This window comes from Galeopterus variegatus, unplaced genomic scaffold (assembly GCF_000696425.1).
Source record: "Galeopterus variegatus unplaced genomic scaffold, G_variegatus-3.0.2 Scaffold3514, whole genome shotgun sequence".
Classification (NCBI taxonomy): Eukaryota; Metazoa; Chordata; class Mammalia; order Dermoptera; family Cynocephalidae; genus Galeopterus; species Galeopterus variegatus.
This window is the reverse complement of record NW_007729625.1, coordinates 158,041-180,847: the sequence shown is the minus strand read 5'-3', so window position 1 is coordinate 180,847 and position 22,807 is coordinate 158,041. Positions and strand designations below refer to the sequence as shown.

The 22,807-nt window shown below is 34.7% G+C and overlaps 1 protein-coding gene across 10 annotated transcripts in view; it reads right to left on the bottom strand.

Moving 5' to 3' along the window:
- SUPT20H (suppressor of Ty 20 homolog (S. cerevisiae)) overlaps nt 1-22,807 on the bottom strand; it is a 40,387-nt gene that overhangs the window by 4,011 nt on the left and 13,569 nt on the right. For 5 of the 10 annotated variants that reach the window (XM_008585315.1, XM_008585314.1, XM_008585307.1 and 2 more), the window contains 14 exons: nt 20,541-20,680; nt 18,273-18,429; nt 18,120-18,176; nt 16,260-16,331; nt 14,958-15,115; nt 13,629-13,655; nt 13,029-13,061; nt 12,248-12,365; nt 11,633-11,735; nt 11,324-11,482; nt 9,290-9,596; nt 8,650-8,804; nt 6,576-6,631; nt 4,346-4,465 (listed from right to left, as the gene is read on the bottom strand). In XM_008585315.1, the coding sequence (XP_008583537.1) occupies nt 4,346-4,465; nt 6,576-6,631; nt 8,650-8,804; nt 9,290-9,596; nt 11,324-11,482; nt 11,633-11,735; nt 12,248-12,365; nt 13,029-13,061; nt 13,629-13,655; nt 14,958-15,115; nt 16,260-16,331; nt 18,120-18,176; nt 18,273-18,429; nt 20,541-20,680 (1,662 nt within the window). The remainder of the gene's footprint in view (nt 1-4,345; nt 4,466-6,575; nt 6,632-8,649; nt 8,805-9,289; nt 9,597-11,323; nt 11,483-11,632; nt 11,736-12,247; nt 12,366-13,028; nt 13,062-13,628; nt 13,656-14,957; nt 15,116-16,259; nt 16,332-18,119; nt 18,177-18,272; nt 18,430-20,540; nt 20,681-22,807) is intronic. The other 5 variants (XM_008585318.1, XM_008585317.1, XM_008585316.1 and 2 more) reach the window with 3 other exon arrangements.

The following is a 22,807-nucleotide window of genomic DNA, read 5'->3' as shown; positions in this document are numbered from 1 at the left end:
ACATGGATCAATGAAACAGAACAGAGAACTCAGAAACAGACCTGCACAAACATAGCCAACTGACTTTTCACAAAGGTGCAAAAGTAATTCAGATAAGGAAGGACAGCTTTTTCAAAAAATGATGTGGGAACAATTAAATATTCATAGCAAATGAAAAAAAAAAAAAACAAACCCACCTGGACCTAAGCTGCAGAACTTATACAAAAATTGACTGAAAATGGATCACAGATTTAAAATAGAAAACTGTAAAACTGCTGAATGACCAACCATGTTTTCAGCAGAAAGAAAGAAGAAAAAAAAGAAAAAATCAATAAAACTGTTAGAAGAAAACAGGAGAAAAATCTCTGGGACCTAGGACTAGATAAAGCAGATTCAGATTCCATAAAGAAAAGAAATTGTTAACTTGGACTTCATCAAAATTAAAAACTTTTGCTCTGCAGAAGACATCCTTTACTACCACCTAAAATAGTATCTGAGATAACATTTTAGTATATAAGCCAAACATTTTAAAAGTTACATTTATCTTGAGAGGACCTCCTTGGATGTAGAAAGAAATTGCACAGAAGAGTACAGAGCCTGACTGACAGAACAAGACACTCTTCAACTTGGAACCCAGTACATGAAATGAATGGAAAAAAGCAGACCACAATTATAAGACAAAAGAAAAACCCCCAAATGCAAAAAAAAAAATAGCTGATACAAATTTCCTCCTAAAAACACCCCATAAAGCTAAAGAAGATTATAAGACAACACAATAAGTGGAATTAAATATTCATAAACAAGCTGGAATGATGAGAATACACATAGAATATGAAATACAAGTAATAAGAAATAAAAAGACAGGTTAAAACTAAAAGGATAAAAAAAGACATACTATGCTAACATCAACCAAAAGAAAGAAGCAAAAAATATTAATATTACTAGAGATAAAGAAGGTCATTTATTAATGATGGGTGAACTGATGAAGGACATAAAAATCCTAAATGTTTATACATCTAACAATACAGCTTCAAAAAAATAATCTTCAGCAACACCGACAGAACTAAAAAGACAAACAGAACTTTCCGGTTTTGGTTGGAGACCTTACACTTCTCTCAATGACTGATAGAACGTGTATAAAGAAAATCAGTATGGATGTAGAAGACCTGAACAACACCATCAAACGTGATCTAGCTGATATAGAACACTCCTAATAGCAGAATACACATTTTTTAAAGTGTATGTGGAATATTCACCAAGACAGAACATATTCTAGATCATAAAACAAACCTCAATAAACTTAAGAACTGAAAATATGGTTTCAGACCATGGCAGATTTAAACTAGAATTCCAGAAAGTTACCTGAAAAACTCTCAAATATTTGGAAATAGAACAACACACTTCTAAATTATTCATTTAAGAGGAACTTACAAGAGACATTAAAAAATTCTATGGAATGAAAATGAAGTCACAACATACCAAAATTTGAAGAATGAAGCTTCAATAGGACCGAGAAAGATATGTATAACATGAAATGTTTATTTCAGAAAAGAATGGCCTCAATCTACTCATCTAACCCTCCACTTTAGGAAACTAGAAAACTAACAACAACAAAAAAAACCCCAGAATACAAAAAAACCCATTGGGCTGGCAGGTTAGCTCAGGTGGTAAGAGTGCAGTGCTGATAACACCAAGGTCAAGGGTTTGGATCCCTGTATCAGCCAGCTAGGGAAAAAAAAAAAAAAAAAAAAAAAAAAAAAAAAAAAGGAAGCAAACTAGGAAGCTATAATCCAAGAAAATGTCCCAGAAATAAAGATGACCTGAATCTCAAATTAAAAGGGGTCACAGGAAAGATATGGAACGATCAATTCTGACACATATCCAAGTGAAAATATTAGAAATATTAGACTTTAAAGATAAAAACGAAACCTTCAGGGCCTCTAGGCAAAATGGTTAAATAAACAAACTTGTAAAAGCAAGATAATCAGACCGGCATGAGACTTCTCAAAAACATACAAAGCAAGTCAACAATGGAAAGCATTTTCAATAAATTTAAGGAGAGAGACCTAAAACTATAGAACTCTTAGAAGAAAACATAGGGAAAAAAGCTTCATGACACTGGATTCAGCAATGATTTCTTTAATATGACACCGAAAGTACAGGCAACAAAGGTAGAAATAGGTAAAATGGACATCAAAATTAAAAACTTCTGTGCAAAGGATACAATCAAGAGTGAAAGAGGCAAGCCATGAAATGGGAGAAAATATTTGCAAATCATACATCTGATATATATGTATATAAAGAATGAATAAAGAACTCCCACAACTCAACACAAAAAACCAACCACCACAATTAAATGGGCAAAAGACGGGAGTAGGTGTTTCTCCAAAGAAGATATATAGAAACAGCCAAAAAGCATATGAAAAGATGCTTCACATCACTGACCATTAGGGAAATGCAAATCAAAACCACAATCAGATAATTACCTCACACCCATTAGGACGGATGCTATAAAAACAACAACAAAAAACAGAAAATAAGTGTTGGCAAGGATTCAGAAAAACTGGAACTCTTATGCACTGTTGGGGAGAATGTAAAATGGTGCAGCTGTTATGAAACAGTATGGTGCTTCTCAAAAAATTAAAAATACTGTAGAATTGTCATATGATCCAACAATCCAACTTCTGAGTATATATCCAAAAGAACTGAAAGCAGGGTCTTGAACAGATAATTGTACATCCTTGTTCACAGCAGCATTATTCACAATGGCCATAAGGTGGAAGCAACTCAAGTGTCCATTGATAGATGAATGAATAATAAACAAAATGTGGTATATATAAGTATTATTGAGCCTTAAGAAGCAAGGAGTTTCTGACACATACTACAGCATGGATGAAAAGTGAAGACTTCATCTAAGTGAAATAAGCCAGACACACACAAAAAACAAATACTGTACAATTTCACTTATATGAGATATCTAGAGTAGTCAACTCAAAAACACAAGGTAGAATGTTTGCCAGTAGCCAAGGGGAAGAGGAAATCGGAAGTTATTTACTGGGTATGAAGTTTTAGTTTTACAAGGTGAATAAGTTCTAGGAATTTGTTACGCAACAATGTGAATATACTTAATACTACTGAACTGCACATTTAAAAATGGTTAAGATGATAAATTTCATGAGTGTATTTTACCACAATAAAAAAAAAAAAATGGGGCCAACCCCGTGGCTCACTCGGGAGAGTGCGGCACTGGAAGCACAATGGCGCTCCCGCCGCGGGTTCGGATCCTATATAGGGATGGCCGGTGCGCTCACTGGCTGAGCGTGGTGCGAGCGACACCAAGCCAAGGGTTGCTATCCCCTTGCCGGTCACAAAAAAAAAAAAAAAAAATGGGGCCAACCCCGTGGCTCACTCGGGAGAGTGCGGCACTGGAAGCACAATGGCGCTCCCGCCGCGGGTTCGGATCCTATATAGGGATGGCCGGTGCGCTCACTGGCTGAGCGTGGTGCGAGCGACACCAAGCCAAGGGTTGCTATCCCCTTGCCGGTCACAAAAAAAAAAAAAGAAAGAAAGAAAGCAAATCAAGGATTTTTATTCCCTGCCAAGTAATCCCTAATGGGTTGATAATAAAGAAAAAAAGTTTTGTCAAATTCCCTTACTGGCCAGCTTCCTCAAAAAAGAAAAATAGTTTTGAATGTACTCTTACTGAAGAATCTACTGGAGGATGAGCTTCATCCAACTAAGGCTCAACTGGGGAAACTTGGACGAAAGATCTAATGGTGAACATTTCATATATTTAATTGTGAGCTAAAAGAAACTTTAGGGGTGGGACCCAGTAATCAGTATTTTTAGTTTTGTAGATGATTCAAAAGTATAGCCAAGATTCAGAAAAACTTGTAGTTCCTTCTACTTTAATTTATTGCAATACTTACTCAATTTCTTTCTGTTTGGCAGTGTTCGAGTTTTTGTTTTGTCTGTGTTCCTACTGCCCTACACTTTATAATAGGGACATCTCCATTCCAATAGCAACAAAATTTTATAAATAGGATGATTACTAGGTAGAAAATACACACGCAATAGGGGCGAAAGATCTGGGTTTCCCTGGCTCTGCCACTCATTATGACCAAATCATTTATCTGAATATGATTCCTACTATGCAAGATGGAGGAGACACCATCTATTCAGTATGGCTGTTATACTGGAAACAGGCACCCAATAACTGATAGCTACTATTGTTAACAAAGAAAAACAGTACAGAAAATGTTTGTTCCAACAAATTAAATAAATGCACTTGAAATAGGCTTGAAATATATGAAAAAATGTTACAAATTCTATGATAAAAGCATATGCAAGGCTAGAAAACCCATACCTGTTCCCCCGGCTGCTGAGGACTAGAAGTTGTGGGCTGCTGAGGTTGTTGTGGTGTAAACTGAGAGAGCTGCTGTTGCTGCTGCTGCAGAGTGTTAAAAATGAGTGAACCACCTGGAAGCTATGAAGAATTTAAACAAGAATTAATTAGCCAATTTCACATGATTTTTACATGAAATATTTAAATTTCTTTATTCCACAAATATTTTCGGAGCATTTACTGTATGTCAAGGTGAATGAAAAACAAAACAAGGTGCCTGCCTTTAAAAAAAGATCTATTTAGAAACAATATTTAAGTGCTATTACTTTTGGCTCCCAAATATGTTAATACTCTCAAATACAAATCTTTCTGCTTCAAGTTAATAGCTTCCAAATTTACATACTATTTTTTTTTCTTTTGTCCTTTTTGAGACCGGCTGCGCCGCGCTCAGCTGTGAGCGCACCGGTCATCCCTATATAGGATCTGAACACCGCGGTGGGAGTGCTACTGCGCTCCTAGCGCCGCACTCTCCCGAGTGCACCACGGGCTCGGCCCTATTTAGCTCTTCTTATACGTCAATATAAAAGAGCATTAAATGCATTAGGAAGTATACACATGAAGCATGTGAATCAGAAATGTCTATAAGAAAACCCATCTCCCAAAATTTGTTTTATCTTTGCCAAAAAAACCCCACCAAAGCCCAAAAACAGAAGCAAAAATCCCCAAACAGAAATGCATGAATTTCTATTCTGAAGCTGAAAAGAAAGTGCATTAGATGCCCATATTTAGTTTGGAGACCATTACTTGCTCTGTCATTCTGAACCAAAATTAATTCAAATTAAAAGAGAAAAAAAATTTTTTTTAGTTGGCTGGCTGGTATAGGGATCCTTGGTATTATAATATAAAAGAAAAAATCTTTTTAAGAAATACGCAAAAAAAACTCTACATTAAAATTAAAACGTTTTCCAAGTGTACCAGAAAACAACTTTTCTATTTTAAGCTACAAGGGTGTTTAAGTTATAAGCACTGTATAATCCTTAAGAGAGAGTCTAAGCAAATACCAGCTATAGAAATCTTATGTCTATGTAGTCCAAAAAAAAACCCCAAAACAAAACAGGCATCCTTGGATCAAAACATCTACATCAGCATAGCTCACTGTTAAGTAGATTTGGACATAACAACAGGTTGAATGTTCCTTCCTCAATCAGTAGATCATAAACATAGAAAAACATAATGAACTTGTCCTTTTTCCTTATCAGTGATATAAAGAATTTCTTTTACTCTTAACACTGAGGCTGATTCCTTAGAGAAATTCCAACAGCAATATGCAGGAAAGTAGGCTAAATAAACCAATATGAATCTGCACTCTTGTCCATATTACAAATATATTGTTCTGCAATTACAGTGTGCAAATACTGACACTGTTTGCATCCTGTATAAGAAAAAAGTTTAACTCTAAATGAATTTTCTGATTTGTCATTATTGAATATCAGGTTCATTGATCTGTTATTGTTATTTCCCAATAATCCACAGCGCTGCCATTGCTTATCTCCAGATCATTATATTCATGTCTACCTTTAAGTTCTCTGTAGATAATTCCATCCATTTTCCAAACTACTAGCTTAATACCTGACTCCTTTTCTAAATTAAAGGACCTGACATAAGACCCAGAATATTTTAAGTTCAAAATGTGCACTAAATTCTCTGTCTTCTCTCTCTCTTTATAAATACGTTGACACTGATAAAATATATAAGAAAAGCAAAGCCTCATCACTTAATACACAGTATAACCCAATAAACATTTACTGAAAGATTAGTTAAGAAATCATACTCTCTGGGAAAAGAACACATACCTATTTTTAAAATCTATTCCAGCAAAAAACCTACTGTAAACAAACAGTATTACATATATGTACACATAAAATATCTGTTAGGAGAAGAGTTATTTTGTAAGAATATCTACTACCACTATTGTAGGCAAGGATCCTGCTTGGCAGGTGTCAATTCTCCCCACTGGAACGGCTAATTCTTAATTAGGTACGGCTACTTGCCTCAATGAAAGTGTGATATGTATATAGGATACCAATTCTTTCCTTATCCACCTGATCATGTAGATGGCAATAATAATCACACCCTTAGATGATTCCGAAAAGACCTTCAAATTTCAAATGCTGATATATACCAATATACATTGTTTAAAAAAAAAACCAAAGTATAAAAACTTTAATCAAAAGCAGTGTTTCAAGTTTACCTGGAGTAGATTTAAGGGCCTGAGACTTGAAGTATTTTTTAAACCAAATGGAACACCTGTTAAATAAAACTCATGGTTATAACAATTAAAACTTTATGATACATGAAAATAATTCATACTTCAGTATATATAAATACATTTTATGTACTTTTTTCATATACATTCTATGTATTCTCATGCTTATTTTACATACTTTTAAAATATCTTAAAAACAAAAAGTATTTTCTTCAGTATTTATTAATACTAAGATGTTATTCAAAGGTATAAAACACCAGATATACATTATATTCCATATATCGGAAACTGAGTCTACTTTTTCAATATTTTGACTGCTGGTTGGACAAAAGTAATCTAGAATTATGTGTGCAAAGCTATAATTGTCATACAAATACATTTCAGGTACTGGCATCTATTTACATTTTTCTCAGTGCTACGTAGTATACTACAACAATCATATCTCTGAGAATCAGTGTTTCTATGCTATGTTTTAAAGCACAAATGTTAATATTCAGAATACTAAAGAATGTTGAATTTAGTGTGTAAGGATCAAAGCCAAAAGTCAGGAAAACAATGCTGTTAATTCTCAACTTATTCCTAAAAATCTGTGATGCAACACGAAGCACATCTTAAAGCTGGGGGTGGTAAAGGCCAAAATGTAGATTTTGTGGGCCACACGTGGCCTCTGTCTCTCATATATATAAATATATATTTTTAATAACCCTTTAAAAAATATAACAACCATTCTTAGCTTAGACAGTGGGCTGTAATTTGCTGATCCAGGTCTCAAAGTATATGCATATTTTCCTCACTAATGAAATATACCAGTTTGACCACTAATTAAAATTGTATCTATTCCTTTTATCAGATAATTTTATATATAAAAAAGAAGAGTCAGGAAATTCATAGGTAACACTATCAAGCTTTTTATGAGAAACTGAAAAATTGTAATCAGATTAAAACATGACAAAACTGATACTCGTTTAAAGGTGGATGACCAAAGGCACTTTTTCACTTATTTCCCATAAGCACAAACTAAAGATATTTTTATTTCCATTTTGGAGTAGATGGAACTGAGGCTAAGAGAGAAAAAATAAGTGACTTCTCTAAGGCCCCAAAGTTAGCAACTGGGGCCAATTGGTACAACTGGTAGAGTTGCACGTAAATATCCTAAACTTAAGATCTGATTCCATTTCCAGGGCTTCTGCCATTAGAGCACATTTATGCTCGTTAAAATACAAACATTAGCTAGAATTAGGAAATTACAACAACATGTTACCATGTTTAAATTATGTTCTTTAGGTTCTCTTTCTCATAACTCATAGAAAGTTTTTAATAAATTTTTCTTACTATGTTGTTTGTTTTTCCTCAATAGTAAGAAATTGAATTGTTCCAAGACATAACACATTCTTATAAAGAGCACCAAAAAATAGCACAAGTTGTTAGAACTGTTTTCTAGTATATGTGATAACTACTACAAGAAAATGACTACTGCTAAGAATGATGATGACAGCAAATATTTTTGAATGGTATCATGTCTTGGGCACAGTTTACACACTTCATCTGTATTATTCATTTACTATTCACAACTATAAGGTTATTTTTGCTATTCCTATGAATAAAAATGAGGCATTAAGGTAACTTTTCCAAGATTACACAAATTGTGAGCTGCACAACAAGTATTCAAACTGAGGCAGTCTGGCTACAGAATGCAGGCTTTTAAAATCTGCCATACTCTGATGTCTGTCTCGCACAATGTACATTTTCAAAATCCATTTATTTTCCTTGGAACATGACTACACTGACAGCAATAAGGCTACCAAAATTAATTTTACTATAATGTTCAGAGAGCAAAAGATACAATTTGCACAGAATTACAGGCTTACCAAGTTTCTTCACAGAAGTTGATTGCTAGATGGTTTTTAATTCAAATGTCAGAACTTTAAGGACTTCTGAAATGAAATACCTGGGATATACTACTTCATGAAATAATTATATTAAATACCTTCAGTATAGTAACACTTATTTTAGCATGTACTTTAGTTTTTTTAGAGGTTATTATTTCCAATATTCTGACCTGCTTGAGAAGCTGCCTGCATTGCACTGGGCAATGCATTTGGAAGCAGACCTCCCGAGGGTAGAAGGCCGCTCAGGTTTATTCCTGCAGGAGTTATGGCACCAGTGTTACTGCCCAGCATGGGGTTTGAACCACTCATCAAAGCCTGGGCACCACTGTAGGAGAATAAGACAAAACATTAAATTTGCACTGAAGGAAAAATCAGCCACATAATAATCCTCAGATTAAAAAATAAACTACTAAAAAATTAGTTATTTCTGTCTTATATACCAATTTCTAGGCTCAGTTTCATTTTAATGCCAGAGAGTGACACAGCAAGGTTACCTAAAATTAAGTACTGTATATTTATCAAGGTTTAAAATATCAGTTGGAAAAGTACAGGACTAACCAAGGGTTTAAAAATGGTAACACTGAGGATAAACAGGAAAATCTAAGTTGCTGTCAATATAAAGCATCATCTTAGTGCGGGAAGATGTATTACCTAAAATTAACACATACATGTAAGGCAGCTTCTCTCTATAACTATTCTCTTTTGGTTTGAGTAATACGCAATTTGTTCTTAATTTCACAAATAAGAATGCATTTAGATTGGTGAGACTACCTTTAAAAAAAAAAAATCGGGACATCAATGCAAACTTACCAAACAGAGCCCACTACATTGATGAAGTTAAGTCCAGCAGAGTTTGCCATGACCTGGGTGGCCGTGGTTCCTGTCGTTATAGATGTTACCATGGTGGAAAGAGGAATGGTTGTTACAGGCATTGCCTGGCTCAGAGACCTTTGCTGCTGAGCAAACTGAGTTAACAAAGTGGGCTGAGGGGTGAAGCCTGAATCTTGGGGAGGAGGGGTGGTTGAAGGGGTACTAGGAGTTGAGCTCTGAGCATCAGGAGGGTGTGGGGCCGATGAAGGGGTTGGTGTAGGAGTAGATGGCTTAGGAGTTCCAGATCCTGCTCATTGAGAAAAATAAAAATTGCTAGTTTGTTATAAATGGCCAGTCCTTTTTAAAATAAGGTTAATGGAATCTTACTTAGCACTGACAATTTGTTCCAGTTTTTTTTAAGCAGTTAACTGCAAGTGTTAATTTCTACACATGATACATGAGTGTTGCTACACTCAATTACAATTAAGGATGCAGTATATCACCTAGAAATCCCATCAAAGATGCTATTACAGTAACAGTAAAAATATACATTTGTATTCTACCACAATACCCATTTAAAAGTTAGTTTCCTACATGCTGCCTTTGGCCTAAAAAGTTCAAAAGGAATTCAAATTAATTTTTGTTATGTACGATTTCACTAATTCAAGACTTCATTTAAAATACTGCTTATTTAGTGTAACAGTCTGAGATAAACTGTGAGCATATTTAATAATTACATATGGTTAACAATCATATTTGGCACCTAAATATACATGTTTCATTCCTAACACATCAAGTTTATCCTGACAAACAAATTTACAAAAACCAGTAATGAAGCAAATATTTGATAGATAATACTGCATCTTTAACAGTAACTGTGTACTTCTGTTTAAATGTAGAATGTATAAGAAAATCTGTTGTGAATGAAGTATGCACAGTTTATCAATTAAAAACAAAAACAAAAACAAAAAACAAAAACCAAAAAAGTAAAACCAAAAGCTCTTGAGGTGTTTTCTTTTTTAGCTTTCATGTCCTGCAGAAAGAAAGGAAAGAAATGTGAATGTCCAGAAGCTGTCACTCAACCCTTACTTAAAGTAACAACTGTGTGCAGTAGATTACCATAATCCATACCCACAACATAAGAAGTGTGAATAAGACTTTCAGAAAATTTATATATTTTTCTTTGTGCAAAACAAGAAGGCAGAAAAATTACACCTTTTGAGCTATCAAGATGAAGATGTTTATACCTAATGCGAAGACCACCCTATCACTGTGCAGTGTACTAAAACTTTAAGCACATATTAGTTATATATAAAAAAATCTAAAAAACTGGAATGCTTTTTTGCCCCAAATTGGTACCTAACATATTCAGATATTTACTAATTTGAAGAAATTCTCCCAAACTAATGCTATCATTCTTGTTTAATTCTTTTTGATGTTTTTTAAAAAAAATATTCAGTAGTAAAAACTACATTTTAATATCTTCAGAATAATCTTTTATGATCATTATCACATTTTAGTAACTGACAACAATTTATAGGAGTGTAGGAGTGTTTTTGAAATATTGGTTTTCAGTTTACTGTATCATCACATTGGAATTAGTTGGCTTCTTACATATATACAAAGATAGGACCTGCACCAACAATTCTTATGACTTCTTTTTTTTCATATCAGCCACAGAGTTTACATAAAATATAAAACGATCCTAGGGTACACTGAAATAAGGAATATTTTGGAATCTTACTGTCACACCTAACTACCTGATTATTTTCTAAGATGTGTAGGTTACAAGTCCATAAGAAAGGTATACACAGAGTGCATACATAGATACAGAAAAACAAATACAATTACAATAAACACGTAATACGTACAACCAACAAGAGCTCTGCCTGAAGCTTCTTGCAACTTATACATTTTAGGTACACAATACATTCGGATTTCACTATTTCACAGGTCGAAAAAAAAAAGCTGTTTTAAGAAACGCTAATGCAAAAGCCTAAGAAGATTTAATGAAGAATTTAAGTTATGACTCACTTTGTGAAGAGCTGGCAGGTGACAGAGCAGCTGGAGAAAGCATGCTGACTTGACTGAGATCCACAGATGACTTCCTAGAAAGACTTGGTGGCTTAGAGGAAGGAGGAGGAGTTGGAGATTTAAGAAAACTGCTTGCCTGTTGTGGCGTAAAATAGTTACCTAGAAGAAAAATATGTTATTTCCTAGATTTACAGTTCAAAGTCCTGTGAATTGCAGAAACCAAAATATGAGTAAAGTTTTTGAAAGCAATTATGGCTGTATGATGCTTCTTACTTACTCTAGGTTATAGAAAACTAAGGAATATGATACCTGAGGAACTATTTCCTGAGCTTGAGGGAAGTTTGATGGGTGGAGGTCGATGTTTTACTCCCTTCCCCAATACTGAAGACTGAACTGATATGGTCTCAGGCTGCTGAAAGACAGTGACATTAAGCATTCTTGTTAAAATTAATACCACTATAACTCCCAAATGAAAACACACAACTTGTAACTCTGCAGAGTACTCTTAGTGGTGACAGACTGATTATAGATATTACAGAGGAATGTAATTTCACCTGAGACCCACGAAATATGTTACAGTACACATAAAGGATGAGGGAATGATTTCTGAGTGGGGGGTGGGAAGAAAGAGTTTGAGTAAGAACAGCAGAGTAGTAAGATGAAGGCGAAACTTCCACCCTTCTATATCTATCTTTTTAAAAGAAAATTACAACGCTTAAAGCCAGAAAACTAGAACACAGGTGTTCATTATACTTTTCTACCTTTGCGTACATTTGAAAGTATCTATTATAAAATGTTAAATAAAAAAAGTTAAAAGTAAAACTAAATAATACCCCCCCCACCACCTCAAAACATGATCTATAAAATTTTTCAGATTCCTTGAGAAATAATTAGGCAGAAAAAAGTATTGGTAATGAAACATACTTCTGTTTCTTTCCCAGGAGAATGCTGACTCAGACTGGCTGAGCCACTGGAGCTATGTGACATCTTGACTGGACATTTGGCTTCATTCTGGACCAATTCTTGGTACTGATTTACTACCCTGAAATATTAGGAAAAAATATATGTAAAGATTAGCTAACCCTGTTTTAAACACAATTTTTAGGCAATTTATCTTTGAGTTAAAAGTACATTCTTCTAATCTTTCCAATGAGAAGCTAATATTTAAAACATTTTGCTAATTAAATAATCTAAAGATACACATTCAATATCTTAACCAATAAGCAGCCAAAGAAATTACTTATTGCCTTTCTTAGATTCTGATTAAAGTACTACCTCGAAATCATCTTCCTTAGCAACAATAGGTATGTTTTAAACTGTATTTATAAACATTATTTGTTTCATTATTTTCTTAATTCTATTAATAAACATCCTAGGTACTAAAAAATTAGAAAAATGCAATTAAGTTCCTCATAATTTCAACCCACAAAAACAACCATTCTTAATAGTTTTGTATATCACACCCTTTCGAACATTTTCCTATAATCAATGGGACTTTAAAGTTGGAAAGGACCTTAGAGATTTTATTGTCCATTGATCTAATTTTACAGCTGAGGTCCATAAATATTAAATGATGTACGTTGAACAGTTAATGGCTTAACTAAAATCAAAGTTTTTGAGTCCTAATGGAGTACTCTCTACCCTGTAAGGGGGAAAAGTTTTTCATCTCCACCCTGACCAAATATAAAAATGCCCATATTTTTACCTCTCAGCATCAGTCTTTGAACCAATAATAAACCTAAAATGTTTAAAAAAAGAGAGAGAGAAAGAAGTATTAAAGTTGTCTTAAGGAGTCCTAGGGTTACCTTTGAACTCTTCCATATTTTAGTCAAAATAATTTTAGATAATAATTTTAGATCTACTAAGTATCATGAAAAAAATTTAAAAACATATTTAAACTTATAACGCAATGACCAAGTTTTGCATGCATTATGAAAAAATTATGTGAATAATTTGGCTGATTCAACTTAAGGGAGATTTTTTTTTTGGCACAAAATTTATCTATCAAAACATAATCCAGGCTGAAAGTTACCAAGTGCTATACACCCTTACAAGTGTCAGTCCTACGTCAAAATCACTGAACTATTGTGTACAAGGCCTTTGGCCTTCCTCTCACTTTAACCTTTAATTTTGGAAGTCATTAATAATGTCTACATAGGAGGACCTTAGGATATATTTCAGACAAGTAAGACAGTTTATCGCCAGTTGAAATAAAATATCTTCACTGGGTCTTTTTAAAGAGTTCGACATTTATATGATCTTTTAAAACAAATTATAATAGTGAGTTTGCTTATTTTTTAATTACCAATTTGAATGATCATCTGTGGAGGAGCTGAAATATAAAATGTAAAAAAAAAACAAAAACAAAAAAACTTGGTTAATGCAGCTCAAACTTTAACTTCATAATTATTTAAGTAATTTAAGAATATGGAATAATGATTGGAAGGTAATAAATCATGCAGCATTTCTGCAGCAACTCCATGATGTAATAAAGGCAAAAAACTGAATTCTCTTCGTATCAAACAAATTAGTCAGTTGGCTTTTTGGACTGATTTTTTTCGTGAGAGAACATATATGACCAAAGTATGTCTTTAAGGGGAAGATTTTTTAAAAATATAGGTAATCAAAATACATGATCTTTTTGCTCTGTATATAATAAATATAAACAGGTAATGAGAAAAAGTTAGATGAGGATTCCCTGAATGCTACTATGAACTCTCAGTGACTTTCACCTAGATATTGGTGAGGTTACTCTTTAAAACCCACCTTTGTATTGTAGTTTCAATTAGTTTTTTGAGTAAGTAAAGGCTTTACAAACAATTCAACATAAATCTGGTCCCTGCCTTTTTCTGCTGAGCTCCTCCTTTTTTCTTCTTTCAAAACAGCATCAATTTGATTAAAAACCCAAAACTAATAATAAAAACAAACAAAACTAAATACTGGTACCCTGTATTAAATACATGTAGTTTATATGTTCTGAAGACCAAATATATACATTTCTAGGGCCAATAAGTATGTTGAGCACTGAGTCTGTGTCCTTACATGCAGTGCTGAAATACCAAGCATCTTTAACATTTATAGTAAACTTGCTTCCCATTTAAACATACTATTGCCTGGATACTTCATGCTCACACAGAAGTTAAAGTCATAAGTGCCAACACATAAATATATCAAGGAGGATATCACAGGCATATCCTTCAAAACAAGCACAAAAATAATTATATCATAGTTATTTTCTTTTTTTTCCCCAAGATGACCAGTAAGGGGATCTTAACCCTTGACTTGGTGTTGTCAGCACCACACTCTCCCAAGTGAGCTAAACAGCGATCTCTATATAAGGATCTGAACCCGTGGCCTTGGTGTGATCAGCATCACACTCTCCCAAGTGAGCCATGGGCCAGCCCATTATACCACAGTTTTTAAAAAAGAAATTATTATTATTTTAAAATAACTCTTGGACAACATGATAACTATGATTTAAGTTTACTTAGGTCCAGTGCCAAATGTAATTGGTATATTTAACTAACAAATAAATCTCCAAAGAAAAATTTGTATACACTGATGGTTCATCGGTAGTTACTAAATAAATTCTGGATGCTTGATTTTATCAGCTTTGTGTATTTACAAAACTCACTGAGATGGAGACATCTGGTTGTCACTTTCTTCATCTGCTTTACATGGCTGTATTTTACCATAGTAAAGTGGATCACCAAGTGACTGTAAAATGGTCAGCTTTGTTTTCTGATACTGATTACCAGCTTCACATTCAAATACATAATCATCTTTTACATCCTGAAAAAGACAGAGCATCCCAAATAAAATATAAGTAAAATCCCAAGTAAGCAAGCAATCAGAATCTGCAAAAATTGGGATATCTGGCAACAGGAAAACACAAGGTACTTAGGCTACAGAGATGTTTAAAACTGCCTAAGAGAATAAAGCACAAGATGTTTGTTTGTTTAAATATATACACAGTAAGTATGCATTTAATAAAGCATTAACATATACTATGAAGTACAAACATACAATGTTGTTATATTAATACAGCATTAAATACATTATTATACATATTAATATACATATTGGAAATAAAAACAGTAAACATTTATTGAACATTGTTCTCAGCACTCTACCGGTACTGCTCATGGAATCTTCACCACATCCCTATTGGTTGGTACTTTTATTATCTCCATGTTAGAGTTCGGGGAACTGAGCAGAGAGAAGTTAAGTGACTTGCCTGGTGTCACACAGGTAGCTAGCAGTCTGTCCCTAGCCTGGACCCACGACCCTCATGCTGTCCCACCCCTCCCTGCTAAGCAAGGGCTGTAAAGGATTCTTTTTTAAATGGTACTTTGGAAATGAGAGTCCCAATGGGGTATTTAGTGACTCAAGCCAAGAGAAATATGGCAGAATTTCATACCCTGTATATAAATTGCAAATATTAAATAATATTAAGGGGATAAAACTTTCGAAAGCAGATATGTTTCTATTTGTCATTAGTCTGTTCTTGCTATCATACATACAAAACATCTCTCTTCATTTCACTCCCAGAATTCACCTAATTTAATATATTATGCCTATTTCTCCCTTTAAGAAGTTATAATTGCAATTAGGGAAATTTATATGGAACATTTCTGTTAAGAGACATCCTTAGAAGAGTTTACAATTTGAAATAGAAAACAAATCAGAATGACCATTATGCAAGCAAAAGTAAAAATGGAGTTCTGCATCAAACTGTTCTTTAGAATGAAAACCATACTTTCTAAAAAACAAAATAGATGACTATTCTTGTAATTCACTGAACCCCAGAAAATCCTTTAAAAAACAAAAAAAAACAGGTCCCAAACTAAAGGCAATTGCACTTTACGTTTAACAAATTCAGATCCCAGCTTAGAAACAGCACCATTAGAAAAAGAGACTGGCAATGATTACTTACATGGGCAGGCCAGACTGTTGGTTGTGAGTCATCAGATTTGATAGACTTTTCCACTTTAGCATATTTCTCCACCTAAACAATCAAATCAAGAGACACTAGATAAAACGGAATCAGTGTTCTGCCCAAAGAGAAGAACCTACGTAACGCAACAATACAATATACTTGTTAGCACAGGAATTCCTGAATCATTAATATAACCAACTACTTAACGCTTAAGCAGTTTAAAACTCTCCTGACATGTTCAGTTAAAACAACTTTAATAATAAAAATTAGAATCCCTTTTGCCACCAAATCAATGTAATAAACACAGCTGCTTTTCTAACAGTGCCTCTTCTTTTTATTCTGTAAGCTGACATCACATTTGTCCTTTAAAGCCTTTCCTTTAGGAAAACTGGAATGGCAGAGAGAGAAGGATTAGGATCTCTTCCTTTCGACAGGGTTTTTAATGCAACAGTTGTCATGTAACAGTGGGGACAAACTTGAAAAGAAGCTAGTGAAGATATAATATTAAGTTGGTAACATTTTTTGAAACTTTTCTACTTTCTAGTCAGACTTGGGCTATATATCCTGTGTTTCTCTTAAGAGTCTTTGTGAATAAAATGTTCTCATCTCTCCAGTAAACATGATTTAAGAGTAATTTAGACTCACTTGGGCAACAGTTAAAAACACAGACTTTCATGTCCCTCCCCTGGAGACCCTGATTAAGTAAGTAGGTTGGAAGTGGGATTTGAAATGTTTGTTTACATATCTTCGGTGATTCTTTTGATTGAGCTTTGTATGTGAGAAACTTTGTAGTAGGGCCTTGCTACTTATGGTCTGGTGAACCCCAGCACCACATAACCTAGGAGGTTTGTGAGAACTGCAGCACCTCAGGCCCCAGCCCAGATGTTCTGAATGGGAGCCTACAATCTAAAAAGTTCTCCAGGTGATTTGTATGTACATTAAAGTTTGGGAAGTACTGCTTTAGATATCTAGCCTGCCGTCCAAAGCTAAATTCCACCCTCTGGTATTGATAGTAAACATCTATTCTCAGTCCATGTTTGTTAAGGAGCATATACGCTATCAAAAGATAACATGGCTTACTTCTTTGAATTGTATATATGAGGGTACTTCGAAAAGTTCCTGGAAAAACAGAACTAAAAGAAAATATGAATCTTTCCATGGACTTTTAGAAGCGCCCTCATAGAGTCAGCCTATTGATGCTTTTGACTTGTTTGTTGTACTTTTTTTTTTTTTTTTTAAATCATACATAGTAAGAATAGTACATGTGCTAGCCTAGTAAGGATGTAAAAATGAGCAACAAATCTGAAAATAACTAAACTGTAAAAGGTAGAATGAATAATAAAAAAAGAACACAAGAGAAAGAAAAAGGAAAATAAAGTGTAGACCCTCTCATTGAAATATCCCTCTCCTGTCTTCAATCATTTATTGTTCATGTATATCATGGATCAGTAAAGAATACTGCCCAACGTTCCTAATCTTGGCCACTGCTCCAGTACTATTAATCTTTAAATTTAACTAGTTTGAGGAAAGGAGCATTATGAGAAAATTATAATGAAATATTACGACAAAAAAACCAGAAGCATTTCATGTGTATTATGTAATATATACCATATTTTCCAACATTTTGAAATTGTTTTATTATTCCTGCTCTAAACATAACATAGAACTATATTAAGGGGTTACCTTCTTACATAACATGAAAGAATATATAGCTTCTAAAAACAAGTTGATTTTTTTAAAAAATCATTTTGTTTTTAAAAGAAGTCAGATTCTTTGTTTTCTCAAGGTATAAGCTACCTAATGGTAGAACTTAGGAATCTTATGTGAAAAGAAAAAACAATTCATGAACTGACTTACATCCACTTCAGAAGGTATGGCTAAACTACAGGGACTCCGTTTCCACATATCCACACACTGAAAAATTAAAAACAGTATAAATACTTGGAAAATTCAAAATAAGGCAAGCTTTTTGGCATAATAATAAGCTTTGTTTAAAAAATATATACTTACATTTCCTGCTTTAGAAATTTTGAGGTCATAATGCTGACCTGCTTTTCTTTCCTTTCTTTTTTGTAAAAAATCAAGTAATCTCAGCTGAGGAGGAGGTGGACAATGAGACAGATCCTGCTGCCGATTCAGAGAGGACCTGGAATATCTCTTGAAACACCTGAAATATTAAAAGATTTGAACTAAACAAAACTAATAAAAGAAATTCACAATATATGTGTGTTTAAACTAGTAAGCATTAAATATGTAACTAAATCACAAATATTTATAGACCACCACCACATGCCAAGCAATGTCCTAGGCACTGGTGAAATAAAAACAAATAAGACAAAATTCCCACCACCAAGGAGCTGATAGTCCAGAGGGGGAGAGAGACATTAATGAGTAAACAGATAAGATGATTTCAGATAACAATAAGTAGTAGGAGAAAAAAAGCATACTTTGGTGAGTTAGTGATAGGAAGGGCAACATTAACTGAGAATCAGGGAGGAAAGGGAAGAACTCTCTAAAGAAATGACGTGTGAGCTAAGAGATAAATGACAAGAAGGAACTGGCTATGGAAAGAAGAGGGGGGTCAGGGACAACTTTTGGTTTCTGTTTCACCCACATAAGAGGCTAGAAGTCAACACTCCATCCTAACAAGTAAAAAGCTGAATAAACTGAAAAATGAACAGTTCTTAGATCCATCAAAGAGGTAGTTCACACCACTGCCTCCCAATTTGGAGACACCAACAAACGTATACAGAGCATGGTGGTTCACTGGACCAGAAACACATGAGCACAAATCTCCCTGAGAACTAGTGATGGGGTAGGGAAACCGAAGGTATAAATGACAAATTGCTAGAGGCTCAGCATGGACAAATCTGAGGGATTAAAAACTTCAGGGGGGGCCAGCCCAGTGGCGCACTGGAGAGTTCGCCGCTTGGGAGCGCGGCGGCGCTCCCGCCGAGGGTTCGGCTCCCATGTGGAGACCGGTTCCCGTTCGCTGGCTGAGCGCGGTGCGGGCGCGACACCGAGGGTTGCGATCCCGTTACCGGTCAGTAAAAGAGACAAAAAAAAAAAACTTCAGGAGGATCAAGTCATTGGGAGCTCCCACACTTTTATGAGTTTTATCTCCAGGATCTCTAAGAGGCTCTAACAGGGAACAGTGGAGAAAAATCCCCTCATGCTTCCCAGAGGGGGAAGGGAAAAGGAACCATTTTGAAAGACTGGGGAATGAGTATATGAACCAGAGAGAAGAATTTTAAATGGCTCTGGGGCAGGAGCAAACTTGGTTTGTTTCAAAAACACAAAAAAGGTAGGTGTGACTAGAACAACAGGGTTCACACAATAGTTGAGGTCAGAGAGCAAGACAAGGCCTTGCAGACTAATGGTAAAGTGTTTAGATTTAAGGTGCAGTGCAATGCTTTTAGGGGAATTTAAGCAACGAGTGGCATGATCTGGTTTGCTTACATGGTAAACAGACCAGAAGGAAGCAAAATTAGAAGCAAGAAAACCAGTTATGAGTTTATTACAGAGGTCAAGATGAAGATGATGGTAGCCTGGAGTAAGATATCGGCAACAGGTAAGAAGAGATGTGGACAGGGATATGAGGAGACTTTCTAGGACTGCCGATGGATCCTAGATGGACTTATTTACAATGCTGTACCTTTTCCTCTGAATATACTATTTATATAGTGAATTATGAAATTTAGGAAATAGGTTTTTCGAGCCCCTTCAAATTTAAAGAAGCTCCAAAGTGGGCAACCTAAAAAAGTAAATAAAGAGTACTTAATGATGAACCAACTAGAACTGCAGCCCAAATTAATGTGCACCCATTTTATTAAGTAGAAGACACAGCTACAACATTTAAAGACAAAAAAGACATTTAGTTATAAACTGATTTCTAAAACTAGTATTTTCCCAAATCTCAAAAATAAATTAAAAATTGCTTCTTTAAAAGCCTAACAAATATTAAAATGGTTATTGGATATCAGGAAGTAATGAAATTATTATTCTTTCTGATCATACTTGATCTTTTCTCAGCCTCTGTACCTTTCTGTTGAAGTGACTACAAACTTATAGGAAGTCAGTACTTTAAAAGATCGCAAAAAATGCATCACTTCAAAATAAAGCAAAAAGTATTAAAAAATCATAATACACAAAAAATGTACTACAAGGCCATTAGAAATCCTATTTTCAAATTTAAAAAACCAGAGCACTTATAAAGGGAAAAGCAAAAATTTCATCACAGGAGTGTCTTTTGGCTCACCCTTCCACAAAGGCAATTACCGTTTCATTGGGCGAGTGTTCATCTTTTGCTTGTTATAGAGCAGTCTGTTTGCAGTGCAGGTTACTGCTATAGAAGGATCAAGACACAGTGGTTCAGCTGTAGCTAGAATCAGTTGACTCTCAAGCAAAAGTTTGTCTTCCTGAAATGTGTAAGAGCATATGTCAATACCAGATTTAAGATTTTTGAATATGCAATCATATGTATCACTTAATCTAGAAATATTCCACAGAACTCTGCTAAGGACTACAATAAAATATAATATTTCAAGTTCCAATGCCAGAGTGTAAACTAGAAACTTAACAGCATAAAGAAACTTCTGATGGAAATTCAATACTTTGTATGGTGTATGAAATGGTCAAATTTTAAAAGTTCTTATACATTAAATCAACAAATATTTACTGAGCACCTACTATGTGTTAAGGGTGAACAAAACAGATAAAATCCTCTGCTCTTACAAAACTTACAGGGTCATGATGGATTAAAGAACTTTGAGGAACTGAGAGGTGATGGTCCCATTCTATGCTCAGGTTAACTACATTTCAAGAATAAAAATGAAGGCTGGCCAGTTACCTCACTTGGTTAGAGCATAATGCTAATAACACCAATGTCAAGGGTTCAGATCCTCATACCGACCAGCTGCCCACCCCGCCAAAAGAATAAAAATGACTATTCCAATACTGTGCAAATTCTATATATCCAATTCCAGAGTACATAAAGGCTCTTTATTTGTATCACGTTACTTTACTGAATCTTTTTATGTTGCTTAGCCTCTGAAATATCTTAATAGCTATAACTAAATTTTTTTTTTTTTGGTCTTTTTTTGTCTTTTTGTCATGTCCGGCAATGGACCGCAACCCTCAGTGTCGTGCCCGTACCGGACCAGGACCGGCAATGGGATCGCAACCCTCGGTGCTGCGCCTGCCCCTCGCTCAGCCAGTGAGCGGGAACCGGTCTGTATGTGGGATCTGAACCCTCGGCGGGAGCGCCACCGCGCTCCCAAGCGGCGCACTGTAGCAGTGCGCCACCGGGCCGGCCCCTATAACTAAATTTTTTAAAGTCACGAGTCAACATTGCTGAATAAGAATTTTCGCAAAAAAAGAAAAAGAAAAAAAATGCTTCTTTCACAAAAGTAGAAGTAAAATGACACCTATGTCCCAACACTCAATTTCATTTAACAACTGTCCCCATAACTTTTGTTTTTGTTTGTTTTGCTAGAGTAATTTAAAATACATCTCAGATGTTGTGTTATTTCACTTGGGAATAACTTAACATGCACTGTTAACTGATAAGTTCCTCTAATATCCAGTTTGGATTTAAAATTTTCCCCCATTGTCCACAAGAGCATATTTCAGTTGGTTTGTTAGAATCGGAACTTAAACAAGGCCCACCACTTATTGCATTTGGTTTTTATATCTCTTCAGCATCTTTTTTATTCTGTAATGGTCACTTCTTCCCTCATCTTTTTTTTTCATATGCAACTGATTTGTTGGACTCGACCCATTGCTTTCTCATGGTATCATTTAACTGCATCAGGCTGGTTGCTTCCTCATTGTGTCACTTACAGGTTTCTTTTATTCCCTGAATTCCTTATAAACTAGTTAGATCTAGAGGCCTGATTTAATTCAGCCTCTACTTTTCACTTAGGAATTCTTTGTTGGTACTATATGTAATCTCTATTGCATTACACCATGAAGGATACGATGATTCACTGTCCCACTTTCAAATCAGTGAGCTTAATCAGCTCTCTGCAATATAAAATTTCCCACATCACCTACTGGTTTTCAGATCTAGAATGACTGCTGTCTAGATTCCTTACTTCATTAAAACTTTCAAATTAACGATATTTTTTAAAGTCTATCATTTCTTTTGTACCTATTAGTTGGAATTTTTCTAAGGTATTTTCCCTCAGTTACTATTTGGCTTCCTAAAATATAGTTCAGACAGGAATATCAGAATAAACACTATATTCTCTCCTTTATAAATTCTCAGAGTAAAAAATTGATGCCCTAGCAACTTCCAATGGCGTCCAATGACTTTTTTGTCTCTGAATTTGTTTTTAAATAACCTTTAACCTCCTTGTAGATAAAAGATTGCACAGAGAGGATAATTTTCATTATGAATATTTTCTCTGATTTAGTAATTACTCCTCTTCTCCATAGTAGCAAAAAAAATAAGTCTCTTGTGAATGGGCATCTCATATATTGTTGAACCAGAACTAGAGGGTTACCTCGCTATCTTCAGGAGTAAGGGTGCCAAGGCAACCAGT